The sequence below is a fragment of the Rhea pennata genome, chromosome 28, assembly GCF_028389875.1.
Source record: "Rhea pennata isolate bPtePen1 chromosome 28, bPtePen1.pri, whole genome shotgun sequence".
NCBI classification, from domain to species: Eukaryota; Metazoa; Chordata; class Aves; order Rheiformes; family Rheidae; genus Rhea; species Rhea pennata.
The window spans coordinates 5,470,902-5,497,524 of NC_084690.1; the positions used below are offsets into that span (position 1 = coordinate 5,470,902).

The following is a 26,623-nucleotide window of genomic DNA, read 5'->3' on the forward strand; positions in this document are numbered from 1 at the left end:
CCTTCTCCACAGCCCTCCTGGCTGGCTGTGTGCTGCTGGAGTGCTCTCATACAGCCTTTCCCAAGGGCAGCTCTTTAAATCTGCCTGGTGCTTCCTGCTGTGGCTCTAAACAAACCTTTGGTGGCCGTTAGCTGGTTTCTTTGTTTTTTTTCTTTTTCTCCTCTCTCCAGTACACTTATATTCTCCTTTATAGGATAACATTCCAGAGCAGTACATTAAAAGAATGTCAACGTAGTGAAAAAATGTAGTGAAAATAGCTACTTCTTTTTTTCCAAAGTCGATTTTCTATCCTAAAAGTTAGACCTGCCTTGATTTCATTTAGGTGTTCTTGCGAACAAATCAGCGACAGGGAGCTAGATAACGGTCTCTCTTGCTGCTGCAGCATCCAAGGAGCTGATAGATTCCAGGCCACAGCATAAAGTTTGGTGATGAGAGGAAACCAGTCCAGAACATCTCTCCCTAATTGTTCTGCTGAAACAGCTCTGGTTATCTCTTCCCCATCCCCAGAGCAGGCAGGAGGCTGCTTCCTCCCTGGCAGTGTGTGTCTTGGGAAGCTGGGCTGCCCAGTGGCATGCAAAGGACCTCTCCTGTTGCCGCCTGGCCGGCCAGGGCAGCAGGTCCTTTCCGGTTCTGCACCCAGAGCCCCTCCGAGCCCCAAAAAGCAGGCAGTCTCGCTGCTGTGGTCCTCAGGCACCTGGGGCTGCTCCTCGCGCAGACGACAAGGGAGGTCCACAGCCAATGCTCCCCTGGGAGCTGCACAAGGGCCCCACTACAATGCAAGAACCGAAAGAGGAATCTACCAGCTTCCTAAATGGGATTCCTGCAAGACACTGCAGCCACAGCGAGGTCCCCGCAGCTGGCCCACGGATGGCATCTGTGCACGACTGCAAGGGCTGCAGTCTAAGCAAAGGGCACCTCCTAGACACGAAGCCTTGGGATGAAGAAAACAGCTTTGTTGTGTGGGTACCTGACCTAAATACATAGTTTTTCTCTTGCTCCAGAAAAGCTGGGGGTGTTCTGCATTCTGTCTCATCTCAGATACAGTCTGCATTATTGTTTGGTGGGTCAATGCTAACAGAGGATTTATTAACTTCCTCCACCTGCAAGTGTCATAAAGGAAGTACATAGGCAATTACTATTTATGTATTTCTAATCACTTAATTCCACTTTAACTCCCCCTCTCTGCAAGTGCTTAACAATTGCTAGAATTGACTACTCTTTGGCTGATCTTCCATGTAACCTGCCTTAGTCAAAAGCGGTGTGGAACCAGAGTTTGCTGCTCCGCCGCCAGCAGGCAGCAGTCAGCCCGCAGTGTGTCAGCGGCTGTGAAGCACCGCGTGCGACTGAGACGCCTGCCGAGAACCACAGATGCTGAGCAAGAAGGGATATGTTCCCTGTACCTTCTCAGAGGCTTGCCTTTCAGAAAGTTGAAGAATTAATGTGCGATTCTCATCCTTGCCAGCTGGACCCAAACCTCTCAGCTGAGCAGAAGCACTTGGACTGCACATCAAGTCCTACGGATTTCAGACTCTTGTTTCTCCTCTTCCTTACATAGAGGCACATACAGTGGTGCCTTCAAACACTGATAGCTTTGTCTCCTGTTCTTTCAGTGGGGTTTATTATTTATTATTTCCTCTTTCATTGGCAGTCGAGTGTTGAAGATGCCCTCCCTTCCCCACTTCTGATCAGTAACTTCTGCACATGTCAGCTCAGCATCTCCAGGAACGGCAAACTGTGTCATCAGAGACTTCATTTTAAATACCTTGTGCCATATGGCTATGATTCTTCTGAGCAGTTTCAGTGACTATAACAGCTTAATGAAAATCCATTTAATGGGGCTGGTTCCAGTTTTTGGCAACTGCTAGAAAGATTCTAACTAAGTTGCATTAAATTCTAGAGGACAGCAATCCAGCTATTGACATCAGAGACACATTCAAAGCCAACTTCCTTCTTTACTGATATGCTTCACACCGGTTAAATTCCACCAGACACAGCCATGCACTGCACGTGCAACTGTCACACAGGAGAGTGCTGGAAGTGCACCCGCAATAAGTGCTCTTGCCGTCCAGACCCAGGCACAGCAGTGAGACTGCTACAAGACTTGCTGCAGGGCAAGAGAGCCAGCCGAGTCGCTGCGAGCTGCGGCAGTCCTTTGCCGTGATGACGGCTCTCGGAGGCCTTCCCTTGCAACCCGGGGACAGAGGAAGCACAACCCGCACTCCCCTCCAGCACATACTTCCTGTCACATTTCCAGCAAACACCACGATAATCTCATTTCAAGCAAACCCTCCCTCAGCAAGCTGCTGCTATGTTTATTATTGTGCTGCTGTCAAGTGCATCATCCCCTTTTTTCTTGACCAATGAGCAGATCTGAGTAGGAAAAGAAATTCTTTAACAACGGGAAATCCACAATGCAAATGCTCCAGAGCAACTAGCCCATGTTCCAGCTCTTAAACATGAAAGAATTGTTCTAATTCCAGATTTTCCCTTTTCTATCACTTCACAGACTACAGTTATTATTTTACACTTTCATTTATTTCTGTATTTCTACAATAATAAGCAGAAAACCATGTAAAATCTGAGCAGCTGCTGACCATTTCATGTCCTTTCAGGGTAGGGAGCCTGGAAATGCAGCACCATCCTTGGACTAACCAGCCTGTTGTCAGAAGCAGACAGCTTGCAGCTTTTCCAAATGCTCCTTCTGTGCTGTTTGCAAGCGCCTGCTCAGGCTGGTCCCGTGGCACGTAGAGCAATGGCTCAGGAGGGGACATGTTAAATGAAGACAGCAAATAAAGGATCTAAATCTGAGATCAGAGCCAAATCCCTAGGTAACTCTTGTCTAAACTTTACAGCACATGCCTCAGATACAAGTGTAAAAGTTATAGGCAAACATCAAAGAAGCTGCTCCCTCCTCTGCTGCGACTGCAGACATGCTAACTGTGCATAGCCAGCCTTGTCTTCCCCTAAGGGAGATGAAAAAGCAGACCTGAAGGACACTGCAAGGAGAAGGGGGCAGGAACCTGTGCAAAATATCCAAAAGAGACAGTATGAAAAATCAGCTGCGCCCAGGCCCAGCGGGACAGGGGAGCCCTTGCGTGGCTGTGCCTGGCCTGTCTTGCCACCTCCACGTGAGCAAAATGCACGGGCGTCTGCAGGAAGGAGACTGCTTTCCCTGCTCTTCTCCACCGGCTCTAGCTCTTAGTTGCTTCCAGCTACATTTCTGTCTTTCTGACCAAACTATTTTTTAACCACTGCTTCTCCCTGCCCAAATTCCCCCTGCACCTCCAAACACCACTACCAGGTTTGGGGGAGCATCCTCGAACGGCCCTCCACACAGGGCAGTTCTCCACGCGACAGCCTCGGACCACATCCCCATAACACAGGCAGATTCACTCCCACGTATGCATAAACGCTTATCAGCCTCACCGAGATCGGGAACTGGTGTGTGGAAACAGGGTTTGTATCATCATTTAACCAGTTAAGTTTCTGTGACTTTGGATTGCACCAAATTGGCCCATTCACAGTCCAACCGCTTCAGGAAGGCTAAACCCTTCCAACCCGGACAATTAATTTCCTCTGCTCTTTTAACAGCCATTTGGTAACTGGCATTGCATAAACCTAGAAGCACAAGAGTCTGGTGTCCCCACTTATGCCCAGCTCCCTCAGACCAGGTCCTCTTCGCCATGCCCTAGCAAGCTTTGCTCCGCACCTGACAGAGAACAGAGTCCGCGGGGATGGTGCCGGGGACTGGGGAAGTCCTGTGCTGAGCCTCACCCTTGAGATTGCTGCTGGATCACCTGCATATAGCAATGAAAACAGAATTTCTGCACAGGTGGATTTGTCATAGTGTATGAGCATGGGCAGGTAATGCTATATGACAAGGCACTAAATTCAACAATTCAGTTTGTTTCAGTCAAGAGAGGAAAAAAAAAAAAAAAAAAAAAAAAAAAAACTTCTTCGCTCCCATACTCAATTACCTTTCCTAGAATTAACAGCTTCCAAACCCCTCCATACTGGAGCACTAGAGATGTGACAACTGAGCATGTGCATGAATGCCAAAGGCAAACAACAAGCCAAAAATTAAATGTCCTGTTTTTTCATGTCGTGAATTACCATGGCTTCTGGTACTGTCACTCACCCATGGATTAACTTCTCATGTAACACTTCCTGTTTTCTTCAGTTGTTTAATTTGTCTTGCAATAAAAAGAAAAAAAAATCTCTTTGCTAATAATTAATGTGCTTTTAGCAACTGTGTCACAGCACTTACAACAGGGCATCTGAAGAAATGCAAAATACTGCCTTTTCAAGTGCCTCATTCCCAGCACCATCAGCATGATGGATGGTTGCACCCGCTTTGCAAGTTCAGGCTCTCCGGACGCTTTTAGTGGCTTCGGGAAGGAGCGCTCTCGATGCCCGGCAGCAGCAACGGGCTCCCAGCATGGGCAGCGCCTGCAGGGCCCTGGAGAAAGGCAGGATACGAAACAGCATCCGGGGCCCATGCCCTGCAGGGACGAGGGACTTCAGCACGGCAGCCGGCACGGGAACGTCCCGCCGCAAAGCGACGACGGGAGCTGCGGCCCCGCGGAGCCGGGGTGCCGGAGCGGAGCGTGCTGAGCCCGGCCTTGGCGCAGCCCCGGCCGCAGCCCCGGCTTTCCCGGCTCCCTGGCCTGCCCGGAGACGCGGCCGTCCCACCGGCGGGGGGGCCCGAGGCTTCTCCGCCATCTCCCTGCTCCGTCCGTTCTCCTGAACTCCTCTCCAGAGCCAACTGGCTTCGCTGCAGCGCTCAGCCTTTGATGCATTTCGACACGCTTTATTGGAGCTTTGAAAATCAGAACAAGATTGTGTGTGGCACGAGCTGGGGAGCAGGAGAGACCCTGCACGTGTCTGCTCCACGTGTCCAAGCAGAGGAAAGGCTGCGGAGAGGCGCAGCGGAGGGAGCCAGAGCCAGAGCTGGAGCCTCCCAAGCGCCGCGCGTCCCCACACGTGGCCGCCGCTCCCCGGCCGGGAGCTCCTTGGGCCCCTCTGGAGCCGGCTCCAAGCCTCCCTCCCGCGGCTCCGGCCTCCCGCAGCGGCATGGGGACGGCTCGCGCCCAGGCGAGCCCCTCTCCCACCTTCGGACCGCAGAGCCAAGCAAAGGAAACGCGCTGAACACAGCACAGAACGCGCCGGTGCCGAGGGGCCGCGGCGGCGCCTTCCCGGGGGAAGCGGCAGAGCCGAGGCTCGGCTCCCGAGCGGTGCCGAGGCCCCGGCCCGCGCCCGGCCCGGGGAGCGGACCACGGGATGGAGGAGGGGATGGTGCCCGCGGCGAAGCACGCGCCGGCTCCGGAGGAGGAAGCGGGCGCTGCCGCCCGGGATGTCCCCTGCGCTCCTGGCACCTCGCGCGGACGCGGACACATCCCGCGTGGAGCGGTGCCTCGCCGGAAGCCCTTGCTCCGTCCCCTTTCCCTCCCGCTGGAGCTCGTCCTCGCCTGGCGCGCCCCGCGGAGCCCAGGACCCGCGGGCGTGCTGCGGCGGGCGCCTCTGGGGCGGGCGCCCGCGATGCTCGCCGTCGCTATGGAAACCGAGGGATGCGGAAATCCCTCGGGAGCCTCCAGGGGCCGGGCCGGCTGCCCGGCGCCTGCTGCCCGGTCCCAGGGCGAGGAGCCGGTGCCACCAGGAAGAGCCGCGCACAGCTTGCACATGTGGCGTTTCCGGGCACTTGCAGTCAGGACGCTGCATTTTTTAATGGATACGCAGGACCTACTTTTTCCTGTGGCTCCCTAATAACATGCGGAAGCAAGTCAAGCTGAATCCTGTGCCTACATTGTAGCCTCTGGTACTTTGCATAATCAGGGCTTGTCATTCCCCATCAGCTTCAGCTCAGAGACCCAAGAGGCAAAGCCATCTGAGGTGGCAACGAGCTTAGAAGAATCCTTTGGAGAACAAATCTGTCTGTCACTGATGGGGGATTATTTTCCTACTGTATCCCTTGGTGAAAGTCTCCATGTTGGCCCAGCTGGCTGAGCTCGAGCACCTCCTGCGGAGGTGCCATCAGCACTCCGCCACGCCAGCCCCGCATCGGCTCCTGGGATGATCCTCCCGGCGTCCGCGGCAGAAAGGCTCTGCTGGGAGCGGGCGCCAGGCGCGGCCCCCGGAGCCACACTGTGGAGTCACGTAACGTCGGGACGCCAGGCATCCTGCACGCAGCGCCTCGGCCCTCGCTCGCACGGGACAGCTAAACCTCCGGGCTCCGGACTTAACTCCACATCCCCATTCCACGTCCTCTACTGGGGATCAGCAGATTCCATTAGACTCCTTCATATTATCACCTAACCTGTCAATGAGCTCCGTGTGCAACAGCAAACGCGGTGGAGCTTTATCTTAAGTAAAGCAAAACATTTACTTTCTTCCCACTGCTTTTTTCTTTGCCTGTCCTTGATTTTTAAAAATTGCTATTTTGTTGGCATTTGTGTTCTTCAAAGAGGCAGGGACGTCTTGTGTGCTCATCCCTGTAGAACTGAAGCAGGCTGGACTTTTCAGTTCATGTCAGCCCTGCTTGGTATCTATGAGCGTTTCAGCCAGCCACACAGATAATGCATGCTTCATTTCCCATCTCTGGGAAAAAGAAACAACCCTACTCTCTGCCTCCCCAACAGGCGAGCCGTGAGCAATGGTTAATCAATGCCCGTTGTGCTATTCCCGCTCCTCGGGTGAAAGTGTCTCGGGCAACGCGAGTGACTGCTTTCATCAGCGATAAACCGGGCTGCAGCTGCAGCGCGCCAGGAGCCACGAGCTCCTCTCGGGAACGGCTCCGATTCCAGGCCTGGGAAAGGTCTCCATCACGGGCCTCGGCACTCACTGCACAGCCCCCGGAGCGCCGGGAGGGGATGAAAATGAGCTAGTACGTTTGGTACGATGTCAGCTTTCAAAGTGGGGTTTGTACGTTACCCTTTGGGCCATGGCCATCAGCCTTCCTTCGCAGCTAGGACACAGAAAATCCTGGAAAAAATGATTTTTTGTATGATCTACAAAAACAGAAAATCCCTGTGCTTTAGGGGGAGGGCAAAACACTTCTGCACCATGCAGATGCAGATGCAAAATTTCTCCAATGGTGCAGACCTCTCCAAAAGCACAGGCTAAAGAGACATCTTACTTCTGGTGCAGGAAAGATGCCTAGCAGGAGTTAAGAGACCAAGACCTGGAAGAATCAGAGAGTTTTTGAGAAATGGGAAAGCATCCATCAAGAAACTCCAAATTCCCACAGTACAGCATCGCTCGGCACAATGGGATCTGCAGAATGAAACTCGCTTCAAATCATGACTTGGGCCCGAAACGAATGAGCGTGATGGGGTTGGTGATGATCAGCTCAGGCTGGCAGTGTGAAACACCCTCAGCGCAAACGGCAGAAGAACTCACCCTTAAGCTGCGACGTAGCTTGCCAATTTGAAAGCCTCAAATACGAACCAGCCAAACTTTTATTATAGAAGGAGATTACAAAGCCGCTGGAGAGTTTATTCGTAAGCCAGCGGCGGTGCCTGTGGGGAGCCGGGAGACGCGGGCCGGTTCCCGATCTGCCCCGCGGCTCCTGCCAGTGCTGTGCACGGCCGCGCAGCTCCTCGCGCCTCTGCCGGCCGCAGCTCTGCCCCAGCGCGCGGGATCGCCCACAACCCCGCAAGTTACGGGGCTCAGCTGGGGCTCCCTTGGCTGCTACGGTATTGCACGCCTGCACAGCGACTCAAAATTGCCATAAAAACGCCTGACAACCAAAGCAAGGGAGTAACAGGCCCCTGCAGCCTGCGCGGCCCCAGTCGCCGCCAGGTGCCCCTGAGTTATGGCCCCGCATTTCACCATTAGACCGATTACTTGCTGCCGCAATTAGTAGTATCATGGAGCATCTCTGGTGGCTGGAAATAATATTGCCTGGGATTTTCCAGTGAGCAGCTGGACCCGTGGTTGTCATTTTGATGCTTTCCTCCAGTGACATATACCATCTGTAAGGGGCAAGGAGGAGCACAGCTAGGGTCCCACATGCACAAGCTGATATACAGGAAGGTTATTTACTCCTCCGCCTTGAAGACTTGTTCTCCGACAGATGTGCACTGGCAAAGAGCAGCTCCAAGCTTATCTGCATCTGACCCCATGGCCCCTTAGTGAGGCAAAATAAATATATTTCTGCTTTGGAATTAAACAGTGATATTCTCTGATATCTTGTTTTCAAATTAAGTTCTCAAAAGCCTGTTTCGAAGCATTCCTGTTTGAATTTTTCACACACGCTGTGAATTTTGCACCCCAGCACCCTGGTAACATGGATTAAAGAGCCTGGGAAGCACTGCTGGCTGCGAGTCCTTCAGGAATGCCTGGGCCCCGTGCATCACCACCCCCAGGAGGATTGCGGCCCCACTCACCACCAGCCACCAGCTGCCTCCCCATGGCGCAAGGGCACTGGGGGCCAGAGCTGCTGCGTGCCCTCCCAGTACAACCCACTGCCGCCAGTGCATCCCCGCTGCTGGTGCATCCTCGCCACAGGGACACCACCGCATCCTGTCACTGGTGCAACCTCACCACAGAGACACCACTGCACCCCCGCCACCGATGCACCCCTGCTGCTGGTGCATCCTCACCATGGGGACACCACCGCATCATGTCACTAGTGCATCTCCACCATCAGGACACCACTGCATCCCTACCACCGGTGCATCCTCACCTCAGGGACACCACTGCATCCCTGACACCACTGCATCCCCGCCATGGGGGTGCCACCTCAACCCACAGGTGGTGCATCCTCACCATGGGGACACCACCACGTCCCTGCCACCAGTGCATCCTCACAGCAAGGCTAGCTGTGGAGCTGTCTCCCTGCCACTGGCACAGGCTCCCTTCCTCCAATCTGCTGTTGTTTTGCCAGGCAAATGGGTCTCAGCCAGGTCTCCAGCAACACTGCCTGCCCAGCCACTAACTCCAACAAGAGACACAGGCAGTGACACTGCTCGCACCGACCGTAGCTCACCTATGGGCTCCTGCAGCCCCACAGACTGACGATTCATCTGTGACTGCAAAACCTTTTGCCCAGGACGGGTCTCAGTGCAAGACCAGGCTACAAGAGCGAGTGCTGCCGCGCACGTGCGAATGGTCTGGCCCAGGCAGCTGGATGGCCCCACCAGCCTTCGGCCTCCCCTGCCAGCACATTAAAGGCCTAAAAGCTGTCAAGCATTACACAACAGGCAAGTTTTAATATCGAAAATATTCATCTCCAACCATTTCTAGCTAATGGAACAAAACAAACTATCTAGTAAAAATGGGAACATTACAGTAAAAAGAACAAATTAAACCCTGATGCAATTAGAGAGCAATTAGGGATCTCTCCTCTGGGAACATTTTGGACCTCAGGGTCTTTCTCAAAATCTGATCACTCCCTGCAACTCTATTTCTTTCCAATTAATAAATGCAGGAGAGAATGGCATGGTTTCGCGGCCCTGCCAAGTGCCATGGTGCTGACCTGCTCAGGAGCACAGCGGGCAGGAACCGCAGCATGGTGCTGCAGCAAGGTACCGGCAGCATGAGGAGCCACACGGGGCCCAGCGCGTTCCTCCTCCAGAGGAGGAGGAGGACATTGGGCAAGGGAGGTCCTCATGCAGGGAGCCCGGGCATCGGGCAGGGCGCTGCAGCTCTGCAGGCCGCGGGACCAAGCCGGAACCGGCACAGGAGCGGGGTGTCACAGCTGCCCGAGGTCCTCATTGCCCTGGGCTCCTCCACCAGCCAGCCAGGTCCGTGAAAGCTTCTTGGGGCCCCGAGCACCTCCTCACCCCTGGATAAAGTCAGAGCAGCTTGTTACAGAGCTTTAGGTGCTCCCTGCAGAAAGGACACCTGCCCTTTGCACTGGTAATGCCTCCGAGGCAAGAAAACAAAACATAATGCCAGCAGACTCTTGTTTTGCACAGCAACCATAGAAAAACCATTTTCTTCCTGTTCATGACTCCCATGGGAGCCACGGCCTAGAAAAGTGTGCACTTAATTCCTCTAGACTTTAACTCACTCACCTATCTTCCTGGAGGTGAGCACTTGCTCAAGCAAATTGCTCAAGTACGCCGCAGAAAGGAGCAGGATGTCCTCTGGGCACCGGTCCCCGCTGCGTCCTGGTCGGGCCATAAGGAGCTTTCGGCAGCACCCCAGCAAGGCTGGGCAGGCTGCTTGGGGCACAACCTTTGCGGGAGGACAGGGGACAGCAACCGTGATTGCCCGGTGTCCCCTCATGTGAGCGGCACAATCAGTGTGTAGCTGGGTGCCAAAGTGCTTGAGAAATTATAGAAAGAACAAAATGAAGGGGCAAAGCTGCAATACCCTACTGAATCAGTGCCTCTCCAGTCTCAGTCAAAAGCTGCCTGAAGGTCACAGCTACAAAACTGTTGCAGCCAAGCCTGGCTCTGCTAAACCTTCCATTAGTGGATGCAAATAGATGGCGTGGCATGGAAGGAAGCCTTTCTTGCAACTGCTGCTTCCTGAGGGCAGCCCTTGGCAGCGGCACATCGCACCTTGCAGCAAGGGCTGCTGTTCACACTTGGAGCGACAGCAAACAGTTCTGCTACCTGTTGGGGGATGGCAGGAAGAAACCCGCCTGCATTCAGATGAGGAAGGTATCTGTGCAACAGGGGGAGATGAGAACCTTGAAACTCAGGAGTTCCTGCCTATGTACCCAGATCCACCCTTGGGAACATCTGCGGCCCAGTTTTGGCCTAGAAACTGGCCCAGTTTTGATCTATCAGAACAGTTCTGGGTTTCAAGTCGCACCTCGTTCCTTGAGAGCTTAACCCAGATGAAGCAAGACACCCAGATTTGACAGTCTGAGCCTAAGTGACCTAGAGCAATCGCAGCCAGAAAAAGCACCAAGGAGTTCTATCCTTTCCTATCTTCTGCCATCTCAGACCTCTGCAGTGAGTTCAGGTCCCTTTATGTTGACATACTTCAACCTTCCTGGAGGATTTCTGACTTTAAAAACACCTTGTAATGAAACTCATGGATCTGAAAAAGATGCAGACTGTCAAAAGTTGCTTCTTGCAAATGAGTAATTCTCAAAGAAAAAAAAAAAGAAAACCCAAGCCATTATTATTATTGTATATATTTCATCTTTGAAGTTTTGGAGTGTTTTTTCTTGATGGTGGGTTTGGAGGGAGGGGGCTCAACAGCAAAACATGTGCTTGGAGGGATGATAAGTTCCTACCTGGACCACAGATCTGTAGCTGATACAGAGGAAAGGTCTGGCCATTAATGTTCCCAGCTAATTCCCTAGGGATGAGGAGGAGGAATTACTTAGCATAGCACAGTGTTGTAAGGCCATCCGGAGAGAGAAACAGAGCTGTTGACGAGGAGGAAGGTGCTAAATCAGCAGAGAGCAGCTGGCTGCACCAATTCTATTGTAAATGGGAAACAGCAGATTAAACCAGATCACAGCAAGTATCTGCAAAGCATCTCCATACCAGGCAACCTAAAGCCTGTTCAAGAGGGGTTAGTCAGCAACGCTGCGAACAGCAAGGGAAGCCCTCGGAGGTGCAGGTGCTCTACGGCACACCTGAGAGAGCGGAGGTGCAGCAGCCGAGCGCTGCTCTGCTTTCCGTGACTCCAGAACGGCAAGAGTGCAGAGAAAGGTGGAAACGGCACGGGGGGGGGGGGGGGGGAGGGAGGCTGGATGCTAGAGGAAAGTTAACACAAAACAGCACAGATGGAGCAAAGCAGAGCGACTTCCAAAATGTGCACACGCAGGTCTGCCGGGTGCACGCAGAAACGTAATGCAAACAGCTACATAGGGCAAGGATTAATTACTGAGGGTGACTCAGAAGTGACTAAGAATGATCAGATTAAATTAAGAGAGGGGGTGCCCCAAGCCAAAAAATGGAGCTGAACTCTGGAACAAAGTCCCAGCTAGAGGTGTGATGAGAGGGCAGGGTCTCCCCAGGGACGGGGATGCAGATGGCGCTGGAGCAGGTGCAGGGGACACGGAAACTAGGAGGTTTCCAGTCGACAGGTCTCCGCTACTCCAGGAGTAATAAAGGATTCCTGCCCTCACTATTTCTGATAGAAAGGAGGAAAGACCCGTTTTTACTCCAAATGGCTGCTCTGTGCCCCTCCCTGCAGCCCTTCCTAGGGTAGATGAGTCACTGTCTAGGGACCTTTATCACAACATCTCTTTTAAAGTGTTAAGGGAGTCCCTGCTACTCCACCCCAAGGCAGGGCACAAGGAGAAGCAGCAGGAGCTCCCACAGGACCTGCCCCTCTCCTGCTGTGCTGTGCCAAGAGCCCCCGGAGCTGAAGCCCGCCTGCCCAGCATCCCCTCTGCACCTCTCTCCCCGCTCACCTTTTGCATTTCGGGCCGGTTGTTTGTGTTTTGCAGATGGATAGCACGTGCTCATGCGAGAGCCAGCGGCACAGTCTCAGGCAGAAAATGCAAACAGATGATTTTTAACCAGCTCTTCAGGGCTGCGTGAAGCTCGTTCTTCACCCAGGGCTGCTCGCTAAGGTCACTCCAGCATCAGAGGAGGGCAGAAAGAGCATGTGTCTGCCCCGAGGGCAGGGACGGCAGCGTGTTCGCCTCGGGAGGGTTGAGCAGGCACTGCTCAGGTCTGGTGTTCCTAATCAACGGATATGGATCGCCAGCAATCCAGACTTCTCATGAGTCAGTCGGAGATCTTCCACGCAGCCCAAAGCCGCAGTCACCAGCTCCTATCGCGCAAGGGTCTGGCTTTAGGCTATCAGACCTACAGCCTGCTGCATGCAGCACATGCAGGTGGCCAGCCCCACCGAGAGGCACGGAACAACCCCTCCTCCAGCACCAGGCCACCAGCACAGGGCCACCAGCACAGGCTTGCAGCTGCCATCCCCACCACGGCTGCAGCGGGTCCACTCGGGAACGGCCACTGCCACCCCGGGAGCACCTGCATGCATGCAGACACCTTTGCTCTCCGAGCAGTGCAGGCTCGCTTGCAAAATTCTCCAAACTTACAAACAATAGAGGGAACAGGCTTGCTTTCCTGCATCTACAGATAGTCATTCTTGCATGCTGCAGCCCTAGGACCTCACTCTCCTGTGCTGGATTGTGGGAAAACCTGCACAAAGTCGGTTCAGTGAAAGCTCCTCGCATCTCAGCTGGCGATCCAGCACAGGATCTCCATCTCAGGAGGAGCCCCTGCCAAGCGGCCTGCTCAGCTTTTAGCCACCTGCTCATGCAGCATCCAATAAAAACACCGAGGGGAAAACATTTCAGAGACAGAGGTGGGCCTGCATCACTCATGCAACACATTCAGCTGGCCTCCGACCTCCCGCCGTGGGTCCAAGGGCAGGGCGGACAACGTGGACACCGGGCAGGGCTCCCTGTACCCAGGCACCAGGCCGGATCTGGCCCTTGCTGCACCGTGGGGTGGGGGTTCGGGTCCAGCAGCAGCGCTTGCACAGGAGGAACGGGCTCCCCAGCCACCCGGCACCACTGCGCCCGAGCCCTGCCAGCACAGCAGATCCCTCCCGATGCTTCCCGCAAGCACCCCGTAATTAAACGGCTCCGACTTCCCAGTGAACTTTCTGCAAACTCTAAGCAACGCAGAGCCAAGCAACAAGCAGAGCACAAGCAGGGCAGGATGTGGGCAGTACCTCTGTATTGCTGGCTGGGCCGAGCACACCGTGCGAGGGAGCTGTCAGCAATACTGCTAGGGCAGGAGCACGCCGGAGCCACTGTTACGGCTTTCCTCTCTCTGCGACCAGATCTTTCAGCAGCCCAGACCAACTGTGCGGGAAAGGCACTCAGCAACGATCTGCTGGAGCTCCAGCTCCACCCCTAGCAGCTGCGATTGGCTCCGCGGTGCTCTGCAAGGCTGCACCGGCCCGGCAGCCTCCCTCCAGATCCAGCTCCTACTATCACCAGGAGCTTCCAGAGAGCCGGCAGGCCCTGGTCTTGGGGCAAGCTGGACCAGTCAGGGAAAGGTAGAGCTGTCTGGCTTCATGCAGCATGGCTAAATCAGAGCACTGGCAAGGGATTTTCCGTACTGTAAGAATATAAGGATGTGACAATTTGATTTGCAAGGCAGAGACTGTGAAGGGTATCAGGGGCTCCGGGGGAAGGAACTGACTTTCAGCTTCACACTTCTGCAGATGACGCACTTGCTTTGATGCTCTGGATTTATGGAGGGAGCATGTCTGCTCTGCAGGCACTGCTCCTCACCGCCACGCACCGCACCACCGCCAGGTTTGGCAGCGGGCGAGCCCTTCGTGCAGCAGGAGAGCCCAGAGCAGAGGGAAAGGAGTGTTCATCCTCGGCCCAAGAACCCTCGCTGTTTCCCTGCGCAGGAGCTGGGGGCCGATCGTCACATGTGCTGTGATACTGGCATCCTGGGAGGAAGTCAACGGCTTCGCATAACACACATGGGACTGAGGAATACTGTCGTCGAACAAGGACCGCTCGCACAGCATCGCAGTGCATACTCTTCAGAGAGCACCATCATTTCTGCATGAAACATTTTCAAGGGAAGAAAACAAAAAAGATAAAACTCTTTTTGCCAGCACAGCCGAAGTAACTTGTTGAGAGAGGACAGACCTACCTAACCACCTTGCCCAAAGGACGCAGGACTGGGGGAGTCGTGCACCACTGCAGGAATGTGCTCGCACAGGGCTGCTGCGTGGTGTCAAGCCTGGCGGTTGCTGCCAGCCAGGGGAATGCTGCCTGCCCCACTGCCACCGCCACTGCCATCACCATCACCGTGACCACGGCCATCACCATCACCATTGCCACCAGCACAGCCCTGCGCTGGAGCGCGCTTGCTTCCACACCTCTTCCATTGCAGCCCGGTGTCCCACCCCTCCCATCCTGTCAATCTCCAGCCACTATCCTGCCTGGTACGCTGGAGTCAGAGACATTTGGATGCAACAAGGCAGCAACAAAAATAAGAACTAATGAAAGCATTTTCAGGGAATCATAGAAGAACTCCAGCTTCATTCCTCATCTCTATTAACAGAGTCTGTTGAGTATTTCTGCATGTTTAGTAACACAGTGGCTTAGAAACATTCTCTGGGACAAGCTACGGGTGGATGAAACCCAGGTTTCAGCTGCTCTGTGCTGCTTGCAAGATAGCACATGTATTCAGACAGGTTCCTCCCCTGCAAAGCAGTGAAAACCAGCACCTCACCCTGCAAAGAGCTGCTGTTGTACCAGCATCAGGCACTCTAACACGAGGCAGCCAGAGCCCATCAAAATATGCCCCACACTGAAAAGGCCAAAAATACCTCAGCACAGAAAAGAAAAGAGGGAAATGGCCATAGATGAAGAGCTGCACAACCCTGATGATGCAGCACCATTGCTGGCGGCAGGGTAATTCCTTAGTATTAGGATGTTAGGTAAGAAACGAGTTCAAACAAGAGGGTGAAAAAAATAAAAAAGAGTAGGGAGAGGTTCTGCTCCAAGGCTTGGAAGTGATATTTGCAGCCTGTAACACTTATGCACACAGCCTGAAGACAGAGAGTTAATGTGGCTCTGTATGCCTCTCTGCCCACAGCACAAGTCACGGTAGGGATGAGGGTGCTGGGTCTCCTGCGTGGCAGAGGAGATCTCCCAGAGCTCACTGCTGCTCAAGGCAATATGGACTTGCATCCCGGAGGATTTTCATCTGCCTGCAGAGATGTGGAAAAACTTCATCACTTCCTCGCTTCCAAAGCCCTGTAAGACAGAGCATGCTGCGGTCCCTTCCCAAACGCGTGGCTGATCAAAGTGATTACAGGCCTCCTACGTTTCTAATGGAAGAGCTCTCCTGTCTAGGTATCACCTTTGCCAGAGCCTGATAAAATGCTGCATCTTAAGCAATATGTCTAACTGGAAAGCCTGTGCTGTACACATAACAGCAAAATCCTGGCTGGTGGGCTGGCTGTGAAGTCTCCCAGGTGCTTGCGGCTGAGCTATGATTGATGCTTATAGTACGGTGGTGTCTACAGTACCTTTAAGAAATGAGTCTATTTAGTTTGATTTGCTTCTATTAAATATGCTTTGCAGATAGTCCTGGGGATTTTGCTGGTATAAAGTAGCTGGCTGAGCCACACTGCTGCACTCTTGCTACCAGGTGTCTGAAACACTCACATAGGTGGTGAAATGGACTTTAAATCACTCTCTATCACAAAAGCATTAGAAAGAAAAGACTTCACCAGCAATTTTTCCATTTCCTGCTTAATCTGCTTGACAGCAGTTTTTACAAACTATTTGAGCTGTGATGCTCCATGATCCTGCTTGGTTCTTTGGCTTTAAAAAAAAAAAAAAAAAAAAAAAGTTAAAGAGCATTTAAGCCAAGCATCTAAGCCTCCAAAATTGACACAAGCTCCTTAGAGCTGCCACCTGGAGCCTCAGATACTCCAGTGCTAAGAAGGGCAGATCAGACAATATTTACAGTGATGCAGCTGCCGTCCAAGGAATAGATATTGCTTAAATCTCTTCCTCACTTTCTTTAAGATTGCATAACTCCCAGGAATATCACGTGCTCTCTTGTAATAGCAGCATCAGCACAAGAAATGGTAAAAATAACTTGCAAGTTAATAAGTTTTTAAAATTTTTTTCAAGGTGCATGATCGCAACTCCTAGCAAACTCACCCCTGTTTATTAAGGAGCATCAGGACCTAAGCAGCAGGGTAGTTTTTCCACATTGCGCCTCCTCCCTGTGATTTTGGGCATCAGTCCCTCAAGGCCCCAGGAACCACCAGAAGAGGACAGGAAGGTCCTTTGCACCCACACACCCTTGCTGGGAAAAGGCCTCCTTTGGCCCCAGCAATCTCCTGGGCTCCCTGGTGGAAAAGTCCCCGAGCCGTGTCCGTGCCCGTGCCCCGCTGGCAGCTTCGGGCGTGCTGGCTGCCTCATGCACACTGCTGCGCACCAGGTTCAGCTGGGCCCGCCACCCTGCCACCTCCAACGCATGCAGCAGGGAAGCTTCAAGCCAGTCCAGGAACGGAGCCCTGCACCCTCAGTGAAGAAATGAGCTGCAGTACACAACCAGAAGTCCTTAAATAAACCATGGAAGAACAGGCTTTATGGCTCCCCATCGCTCGGTCCCAGCTGGCCATCAGAAAGCTGGCATGCTGTGCCGAGACCACTGTTACAAGGGGGAGACGAGGAACCTTTCCTTTCCCTGGGGCTGCAGAGTCCCAGATGCTCTCCAAGGTCTCCCAGGGAGCTTGGCAGCATCCCAGCGATGCCGGGTCAGTGTGCCTGAGCAGCACCGTCCCGGGAGGCCCACTTCAAGGCTTCCCGGACAAAAATGCCTCCAAGCAGAATTCTCTTTTGCAGGAAATAATGGCAAGACTGCGTAATTCTTTACTGCCCTCCTCTGTGCCAGACAAAAGGGTACCCCACAGCTCTCCCCGACAGACCGGACAGCCTTGGCTCAGAATGAAGTACACTGGAAAATTCAGCTCTTGCTCCATCCCAGCACCCTGCCAGGGCTTAGAAATGTGTTTACTGGCCCAGAACTGGGCTAATTTTGGAACAACCTGAAATGCATCAAAATATGGAGCAGTAAAGCAGCAGCTGTGATTGATTAATCACAGTAGTGAAGCTGAAGGGTTTGATCTTTCTCAAAGGCTCTTTAACATCTCATTCTCCAAAGAAGGAGAGGTTGCCAAAGCCGTGGAACAAAGCAGAGCACAAATCAGGGCCTTCTCCTCCCTGGAAGGACTCTGAACAGGCTGTGCTGTCTCTCACAGTGCCTCTAGCAGAAAAGAGAGGGAGACAGATGAGAGAACTCACCGGGCTGGCTGCCTGCTTGGGAAGGAAATGACTTGACTGACACCTGGGGCCGGGCTTTGGGAAGCGACGTGCACGCTGCGCCCGGCTCACGCAAAGGCTGCTCGGCTGGACCCTGCAGGGCCCTGCAAGCCCCGGGCACTGCTCCGTGCTGCCTCAGCGTCACGCGAGCGAGCAGGGGCATTTCGTCCCTTGGAGGAGCCTCCGCCAGCCCAGATCCCGCCCGTTTCCCTCGGTGGGCACCATCTGGGAAACCTTCTCGCTCACCCATAACATTACTGCACATTCCTAGCTGCATCCCTTTTGGGGCAACTGCTGCTGCTCATGCAGCGAAGGCAGGTCTGGGGCCATCTCATGGGAGCCAGCGTCCTTGCTGCTGGAGGACTGCCAGGCACGCAGCACGCACTGCTCCACGCTAAAATTCCCAGTCCGAAGGGCATCGGTTACTCTGTGTCTTGGCACGGAGGCACAAAGCTCCCTTTGCTTGCTCAGAGAAGCCAACAACCTTGCTGCCTGCTGAATAGTTGAACATCCCATCCAGCCTTCTTGCCAAAGGAAGCTAAGCTTTCCTCTTACACACATTATGGCTGTGAAATATTTCAGAATCCTAGATTTTTTTTTTTATGGAAATACTTCATTTTTCCCTTCAAAAAAAAAAAAAAAAAAAAAAAAAGTTCTCTCTAATTTAACTCTGGTGGACATCAGTCACATTGATGACTAGCATGAAAACAAACCCTAGCGCAAAGGCAAATGCAAAAAGCTCCAGAGCCCCAGAAGAGGCGAGGGCAGAGCTTTGAAGCATCTCAAAAACCTTTGCATCTTGCATCTCCCTTCTCATCAGGAAAGATGGGCTCCTTGCTCTTTCAAACACTTCCAAACGGATCTCATCTACCCGGGGAGGAGTTGAGGGGAACCGAGACCATGGGGCATCCTGCGGCCCAGCCCTAGGAAGCGTGGGGCATCCTGCTGCAGCGTAAGCACACGTAGCTTGTGGGCCCAGGTACCGGAGATCTTCTACTCTCAGTGGCGCTGCTCGTCCTGTGAGCTGCCAGAAAACAGAAGCCAGCTTTTTCCAAGAGAAACCATGGTCTCTCTGGCCACTTTGCTCTGACATACACTTCCTGAGGCACCACCAAGCCCCTGGAGCAGTGAATAATTAAAACATCTCTGGAAACGAACAAGATTTTTGTTGCAGTTGCAAGCACAGCTCCATGTCGCATTACTCCCCAGGAATTCAAATCACTTCGGTTCTCCTTCCTGCTCTAAGACCAGGCATGAGCATGATGACAAGCGGGGAAGTGTAACTGGAGGCATAATGTGGCCAGAGGATAAATAAAAACTAGGCCCTGCAGGATTATTGATCTGCCCTGATGGAAAAGCTCCATTTACCCCCTTTCCCAAGGGAGGGGGGAAGTTGTCTTCAAAGCCATTTGGCTAATTAGGAGTCACTGCCCAGCTCAAGGGGCAAGGAAAAGGCACAGGATGGAAGGAAAACACGTGAAGGAAAATTACTATCTGGGTTTTCACAATGCACAGGCAGACCCAGCTCGTGTGTGCATTCACAGCTCAATGCCTGTACCTCAGAGCATGTCAAAGGACACTGCAGGATCTGCCCAAGCACTCCGTAGCCAGGGCTAGCAAGATGCAGGTCACCTTGACAGATACAGGGGAAGCTGCAGGAAGTAGCAGTATTTAATGCTTTAAAACCTACTTTTACCTCATGCCAGTAAAACAACTGACACGTGGCCAACGCTGCACAGTCCAGCAGACAGCAAAGGGCAGTGCCAGGCTCTGCAACACCACTGATCAGACGTCAGCCTGTGGATCCCGGGTCGATTCTGGAGAAAGGATAGATGATGCTCCTGTGCAATGCAGCAACAACTGCTGTTCCTCTCCATGCTTGCCATTCTCCTTCTCTTCTTGGGGCTATACTGTGGCATTCATGTTCCAGCATAGGGGAAGGGAGAGGAAAGCAACTACAGGCAAAGATACAGTCACCTGTGCACTGTTTAGGAGACATCCTCGCAGCAAAGTGTCTGAACTGAGAACTCCCATTTCCGCACTGTTAGTGAGACATGTCACAAGCAGAGCTGTCAGTGCTTCCTGTGCTGCTGGATGTGCCACCAGGTAGGAGGCTGCAGGCAGCAGGGAGCCGGAGCAGCCCCCAGCACTGCCACCACTCCTCCCACATCCAGCTCCCATTTCTCATCAGAGCGGAGACTTGCAGCCTGAAGCAGGGCACAAAGCAGCTCTACTCCAGGAGCAGCACTCTCCAAGCATGCCTGGAGAATGAAGCTTCGCTCGTGCCTCTGTCTCCTTATTAGTTCACAAATCCTGCAGCCACAGGCATGCAATGCGAGGCCATCCTTTTAGCAAGCCCAAGCCGTTATCTGTGCCCCTCTGCACTGAGGTTTCTGGACCGTTCTGCCAACTTGCACAGTTTGAAGCAACCCAATCTAGTAGCTGACCCTGGCGCCATCACACTATTAAACACGCCTACAGGATATCCCTAGAGAGGTTACTTTGATCATGTTAGCTTATCCTCAGCTGCAGCTTTTAATTCACAGGGACAGCAAAGGGCAGCTCCTGAACCGTAGCTGCCTTCCAGGATCTCAGCTTTGGCAGAGCATCTTCAGCTCTGTGCATAGGATCTGCAGCACCCAGGGAGCCTAAGCAAAGAGCCCCAGGCAGTCCCACCCTGAAACACTGGGAACAACGCCATTGCTCACACATGGGAGGAGATATTTGGAAATGCAATTTCTGATGTCACCTTTTACCATCCAGGCAAACCGAATGCCCAGTGCAGAGCATGAGCATCGCCTTCGCGAGCCAGAGCCAGCACTGGGGACTTCCCACAGTGACACAGCAGCGGTCACCTCCTTTTCAACAGCTCCACTTGCCACCTCCCTTGGTGGAGGCATGCAGAAGGAGGCTGCATCTGCATGAGGCAGCGGACCTCCACGGCCCCCCCGAGCATGCCCTTTTCCAGCTTGTCTCCTGCACCAAGCACAGTCTTTGCCAGCAGCCCTTCGCCCATGCTCCCAGCACCTGCAGCTCTATGGCAGCAGCATGGCACCGGCACCAGCGTGTGGCACCCGGGGCTCTGGGGTCCTTTGGCAGCTGCACAGAGATACCAAACAGCCAATGAACCCAGGACCTGAACCCAGGCACTGATCTGGGACAAGGCACTGGGGGGATCAGCAACCAGCTAGGGCTCTTTTCAAGGGATTTCAATGCTCTCTGATGATGGAGGGGGTGGTCTGCTACTCTTACAGGCTAAAAAATGTTGTTTTCTTCTGAGATACCCTCACAGCGAAGCCTAGATGCAAAGAGGATGCACTGGGCTTAGACAGGCATGCATTTCCCACAGGGTTCCCCTGAAGCCGGGCTGCCAGTGCGTGGCGAGGCAGCTCGTGCCTCCCGGGGCAGAGCCGACGGAACGTTCAACCTGCCGACGGGAGCGCTGCACCAGGCGTCGCCGGCGCAGCAGCACAGACACCCCGAGCTCCTCACCAGCACCCCTCTCGCAGCTCGCTCTCTGTCCACTGTCTGTCCCCTGGCGGTTCCCCAGCCTCTTTTGGCTGCTTCAGAAAGCTTGGAGCAGTCCCCATCCCTTTTCACAACAAACTAGCACAAAGCCTGCCGTGAGCCAGCAAGCGGTCAGCCAAGGTCTGGCACACAGGGCAAAGCCCAAGCACCGAGGAGGCAGCACAGAGACAGGCCACTGCAGACGGAAAAGCGGTCAGGAAGATTGGCTCCTGCGCAGGGAAAACATGGACCTCACCCAGGCTGAGCAGCATCTCACGATCTTGCAAATGACAGTCTGTCCTGGCTGCAGCTCGCAGAGCTGAGCAGGCTGATGTCTTGGGTTTTCTCTGGCTAACACAAGTGGTGGGCGAGCAGTCTCTCTGCCCACAGCTCTAGCAGTGATCTAGAGTGAGGCCGTGACAGCAGACAGCATGGAAAGACAGGCAAGCTCGCCACGAGCGGGCAGTGAGCTGCGTGGTGCTCACCTGCCACTGCATCCAGAAGAAACTCGCCGGCATGAGCAGACAGTGGGTCGCAGACTGCCTGCCCGGGGCATGTGCACGCAGGCGGGTACTTCCCTGGCACGCGTTCGCAGTGCCGGCTGCCTTTGCAATCTGGGGCTCGCGCCTGGCGTTTCAGGACTGTGCAGGAGGGAGAAGCCTCATGCCTAAACAGGTCTTGGTTACCCTGTCAGACTGCACAGGAGAGGATGGAAAGGATGCTGAAGGAGCACCAACAGCGGACCAGCTGGCAGGGCCAATGGAGGGAGCTAGTTCAGCAGCCCCGGTGCCGGGCAGCGGTGGCCGCCTGCTTAGGGAGGGAGCACGCTTCAGTGCCGGGCTCTGCCGCACACCCATCCGTGCAGGACACCTTTGCTTTGGCTTTAGCACTGTTTAAGCTCAGGCTTCTCAGCTCTACAGACCAGAAACAAGCAGGTATCAGCAACAGCCAGCCCAGCACCAGGATGCAAGCTTGAAATGCAGGCTGCTCGGGTGTCACTTCATTTATCAGAGGGGCTGTATGGGCGGTTTTGGTGTCTTTCTCCAGCAACACTGGGGAAGAGGAACATTGAGCGGAGTCAATTTGTTAATGTGTCTTGACCAAAACCTGCTTGGGTCCTGCACTCTGCCCTGGCTGCTAGCGTGTCCCTGAGGCCAGCATATTGCTACTGGCAGTGGCAGGCATCCTGCACATCTATCCTGCAGCTGTGCCGAGCTGCACGCAGAACCCTGTGGCCCATCAGACACGGCAGAGGCAGGACAGGACTCCCAGGACAGGAAAACCTCAAAACTGAGGATGCTGACGACATACAAGGGATGTCCAAAATGATCCCTCATAGCAATTCCAGAGAGGGAGACTTTGGTCAGGGTATAGGGTTTCTGTCTGCATAAAGCTGGAACCGGAGTTTCTCTCCCAGAAGCAAATTACCTTTCTGGGACTCGAGCCCCAGAGTGCAGATGGCACCAGGAGTCATTTTGGTCTGTCTTCCATACCCACCCCATGCCAAGATGCAGCGTACTGTTTGTCTGCCTTGCTATAAATAGTTCCTAGCACTGCCGAGCAAAGATTAATGACTTTTCTAATTATATCATCATCAGTTGGTGGTGAGGGAATGATACCATGCAGATCTCTGCACGCTCCCCCAGCATGCTCTGTATTGCCTGTGCAGAACATACCTGTACATCTTTTACAATTTCAAGGAATCTCAAGCCACAAGTGCAGCAAAACAAAAAAAGGTGGTACTTAATATTAAATGAGACATCTGCAATAATATATGACTAGGCACAAGATACGCTTCGTATCAGTTTTCCAATTAAACCTTTCTTTTAAATTGACTTGCCTTTATTTACTAGGCAGTTGCTTGTTTTGCCCTGCTGAGCAGCAGTGTTTCTCGCAGGCTTGCGTAGCCCAGGCTGCAATAGGATTGATCACAGCTCTGCTGCACAGCTGCCCACATTTCACCAGCTTGTTGCAGCACTTGCACACGTATGCTGTAAAACCGGTTGTCCTTTGTCAAACATCTACCTTTCTTTTCCACATGAATTGCTTGTAGAGCACAGAGCAATTTCTGTAGCAGCAGTCTAATTTTGTAGGAATGTAGATCTAGCAATGTTAGATGGAAATACCACACTAGCTGCCTTCTGCATTTTAGGTTTTCCTATTTATGACAGCACAAATAAAATGCAATTTCAGAGGGAAATATAAAGTATAGTATTTTGGTGCCAAAATAGCTCTTCACTTGCTGAAAGGCTGATGGTTACGGCAAAACCTGTTTTCTGCTGAGAAAATGGTAGTTGCATAATTTACCTTGGAAACTTACTGGAAAAGTTAACACAAGAGCCCAGGTGTGCTCCGTTTCACACCTGCAGTTCCACACGTCTCTGTCCCAGCTCTCAGCCACGTGCCGGGAAAGACAAGCCGTCCTTCCTTACACCGCTCGGTCCCCAGGAACGAAGCCTCCCGTCTCCCGCGCTCCGCAGCGAAGCCCTGAAATAGCCGATCTCGGGCAGAAATCTCTGTCTGCCTGTCGCACTGCGTGGCAGGAGCGACCAGCAAACATAGAGAACAGGGACAGGCAAGGGACAAGGGAGGTTATTTTGTCCGGTCCTTCGGAAACTGCACAAGGCTCCTCAGAGCAGAGGTCTGGCTCCGTGTGGGGTTTAATTTCAGTGATTTTGACCCCGACTTCAGGTCTGGCTGCTGTTCCCTCCCCCGGACCTTCCCGGGACGTCTCCAGGACAGACACCCGCGCGTCCCCATCCGACGCAGCCCAGCACCGAGCACGCTGCAGCCGAGGCCGCTGCAAAACGACAGACGGGCTGAGGAACTGCACTGCCCTCTCCCGCCAGCTCCGCCGAACGAGCACGAGGAAACAACTCACCCCCTATCTGGCTGCCAAGATTTCTCATTTTTATGTATAACTGTATATTTATAGTGCCCCTTGCTATCAAAAACGAGCAAAGGGAACAGCAGATAAGACAGGCCGCAGAATTGTTTCTCGACAGTGTTTTTCAGTTTTCCACAGGGCGTCAGCAGCTCTTTAAAGCCTTTTTATTACATTCCACATTAGATGCAAAATCGTATTTCAAAGACACTTTAACTTTGAACAACAAAATGCAGCTTCTGTATCGTGCCACCTGCAAGCAGCGGAGACACAATCCACATTAGAAAGAAACTTCTCGCAGATGGAGGTGCTGCAGAGACCAGACTGGTCTATTTAAAATGCTTGAAAAATAAAAGGTCATGGGGAAATCACCACCTCCCTAATTATACCATTTGCTCTAATGCCATGGCGCCACCACTCAGGTTCCTAATTTAAATTGTCATTAAGCCTTGCTGCAGGCCCCATAACTTAATGAATTTTAGTATGATAGCCCATCCTCCACAAAGGAAATTAAGAACTCATTTGTACCAAGGACAGGGTGAAGAGAAAACAACACGTGGAGCTCAATAAGGATTGAAATCACAGCACGTCTCGGGCTGGCCTCCCTTTCTCACCGAGTCTCCATTTGATGCATTATTCCCATGCAACAAGCATTTTTTACAATTTCCACTTACGGCTGCTGCAGGGGATGTCAGATGGAGGCGCATGAATATGTCGCCTGAAGGCGGTGCTGAACTTTCCAGAGCTGGAGGGGCAGATGCCTGGCCATGGTGGTGCTGGAGCCCACGTGGAGGAGGTCAGACTCAGTGCACGAGCCCCGAGCAAACGAGCCGCAGCAGAGGTTCCTGCGGGCACCCCGCCGGCGCGGTGCGGGGAGGCCGGAGCGCTGAGCACCTGCAGAAACCACCCCCGAGGCAGCAAGCCCCCCTTTCCCATCGCCGCCGTCTGCTGCGGCACACGCACAGAAACCCGCGGGCTCAGGCAGATGGTACCAGGCAGCACTCACGCTTTTGTGGAGAACTGAAACCGTAAAACAGAATGTGACTTGCAACTCCTTTGCATCCAACACCTCCGTCACGGCATCGAGCCAGTCCTGGAAGCAGCCAGGCTGCAGGCAAGCTGGGCTTCCCGCTGCCTTGCGCCGCTGCCCTTCGCAAAGCAGCGTTTTCCCTGGTTGCAGCCCGCGGCAGGCGAGAGGCCGCCGATGCTGGTCCTCGCCTCCTGGCACGGCTCTGGGCACCACACAGCTCCACCGGGGCTCGCGCCTCTGCCTGCTCCCCCGGCGGGCGCCCGCCCTGGCCCCTGCTCGTGTCTGGTGGGCAGGTCTCCAACCACCGCACAGCTAACACTCAAAGCCACATAGCAAAAACTGACTGACTTGTTTTTCCTTTGAAACATTATGTAAGACCAGTAAAACGTCCATTATTTTTCTTTCCTACCTAATTAGTTTATTAGACTGCAAATTACAAATCAGAAGTCTTCTCATCTTCATTCCTCCCAGCATAAAGACAGCTATCAATTTCTGAATTTTCTGCGGATTGAGTTTTACTTTTTTTTTTGTTTGTTTTTTTGGTATGAAAAGCTTTAACATCCACAAGCAATTAGTGAAATGAATAAAACAGCAGCTTGTGTGTCCAGATTGGCTACGCCATAAAGATGCACCATCCTAATTGGACCGTAATGGAAGTTTTTCAGTGCTGCACTTGATACTGCAAAACAAGAAATGTGCAAAATTCAGAAATACATTCTCATGATCATCATGATGCACTCAGCATAAATAATTTTACACATTATTATCTGGGCAGAGGACATTCAAAAAGCTGCTTCTAGCATTTTGGTTTATTTTAAAAAATGCAGTATTTAGGGCAACTGAAACTTGTGAACTCTCTCAAGAGCCACGACTGTAAATAAATAAATAAATAAATAAATAAATAAATAAATAAATAAAAGGGGGCCTTGAGCTGAGGCAAGAACAACTGTAGAAGCACCCAGGCCCTGATCCTGCCTCTCCCGTGCAGGCATCAGGACCCCTCCTCCCTTTGGAAGCGTCACCTGCTCTGGGGACGGGCAGATTAGGGTCAGCAAGGGCACAGCCGCATCAGCGACACCCCGAAAATAAAGGTGCCAAACACTCTCCGAGGCAGCACGAAAAACTCGGGCCGGGACCGACACGCGCCGGGGAGGGTTAGAGAGCCTCTGCCCAGCGGCAGCGCTCCGGGGAAGCGGGCCGCGAGGAGCGTTTTCGTGCTAAACGCGCCCTCCCGTGGCGGAGGCGCCGGCGCGGGGGGCGCCCGGGAAGCAGCGCGATTTGCGGGCGCCGCCGCCGCCGCCTGGGGTCTGCGCGATCCCCGCACGCCGGGGCGAGGGGCCGCTGCCCCCGCGTGCCCCCCGCGGGGGCCAGGCGGCCTCAGCTCGGCGGCGCCTCCCGCCCCGGGCCACTGCTCTTAATTAAAACGGGAAGCGGAGCCGGTCCGCTCTGA

General features: G+C 53.4%; 1 protein-coding gene across 4 annotated transcripts in view; it reads right to left on the reverse strand.

Annotated features, from left to right (window-relative positions):
* Positions 1-23,814, reverse strand: part of ZMAT4 (zinc finger matrin-type 4) — a 72,952-nt gene extending 49,138 nt beyond the window's left edge. For 2 of the 4 annotated variants that reach the window (XM_062596806.1, XM_062596801.1), the window contains exons 1-2: positions 13,612-13,752; positions 12,326-12,690 (exon numbers count right to left, since the gene is read on the reverse strand). In XM_062596806.1, the coding sequence (XP_062452790.1) occupies positions 12,326-12,334 (9 nt within the window). In that variant the 5' untranslated portion in view covers positions 12,335-12,690; positions 13,612-13,752. Of the gene's footprint in view, positions 1-12,325; positions 12,691-13,611; positions 13,753-23,579 lie in introns of those variants that run through there. The other 2 variants (XM_062596804.1, XM_062596803.1) reach the window with 2 other exon arrangements.
* Between the last annotated feature and the right edge of the window lie 2,809 nt (positions 23,815-26,623).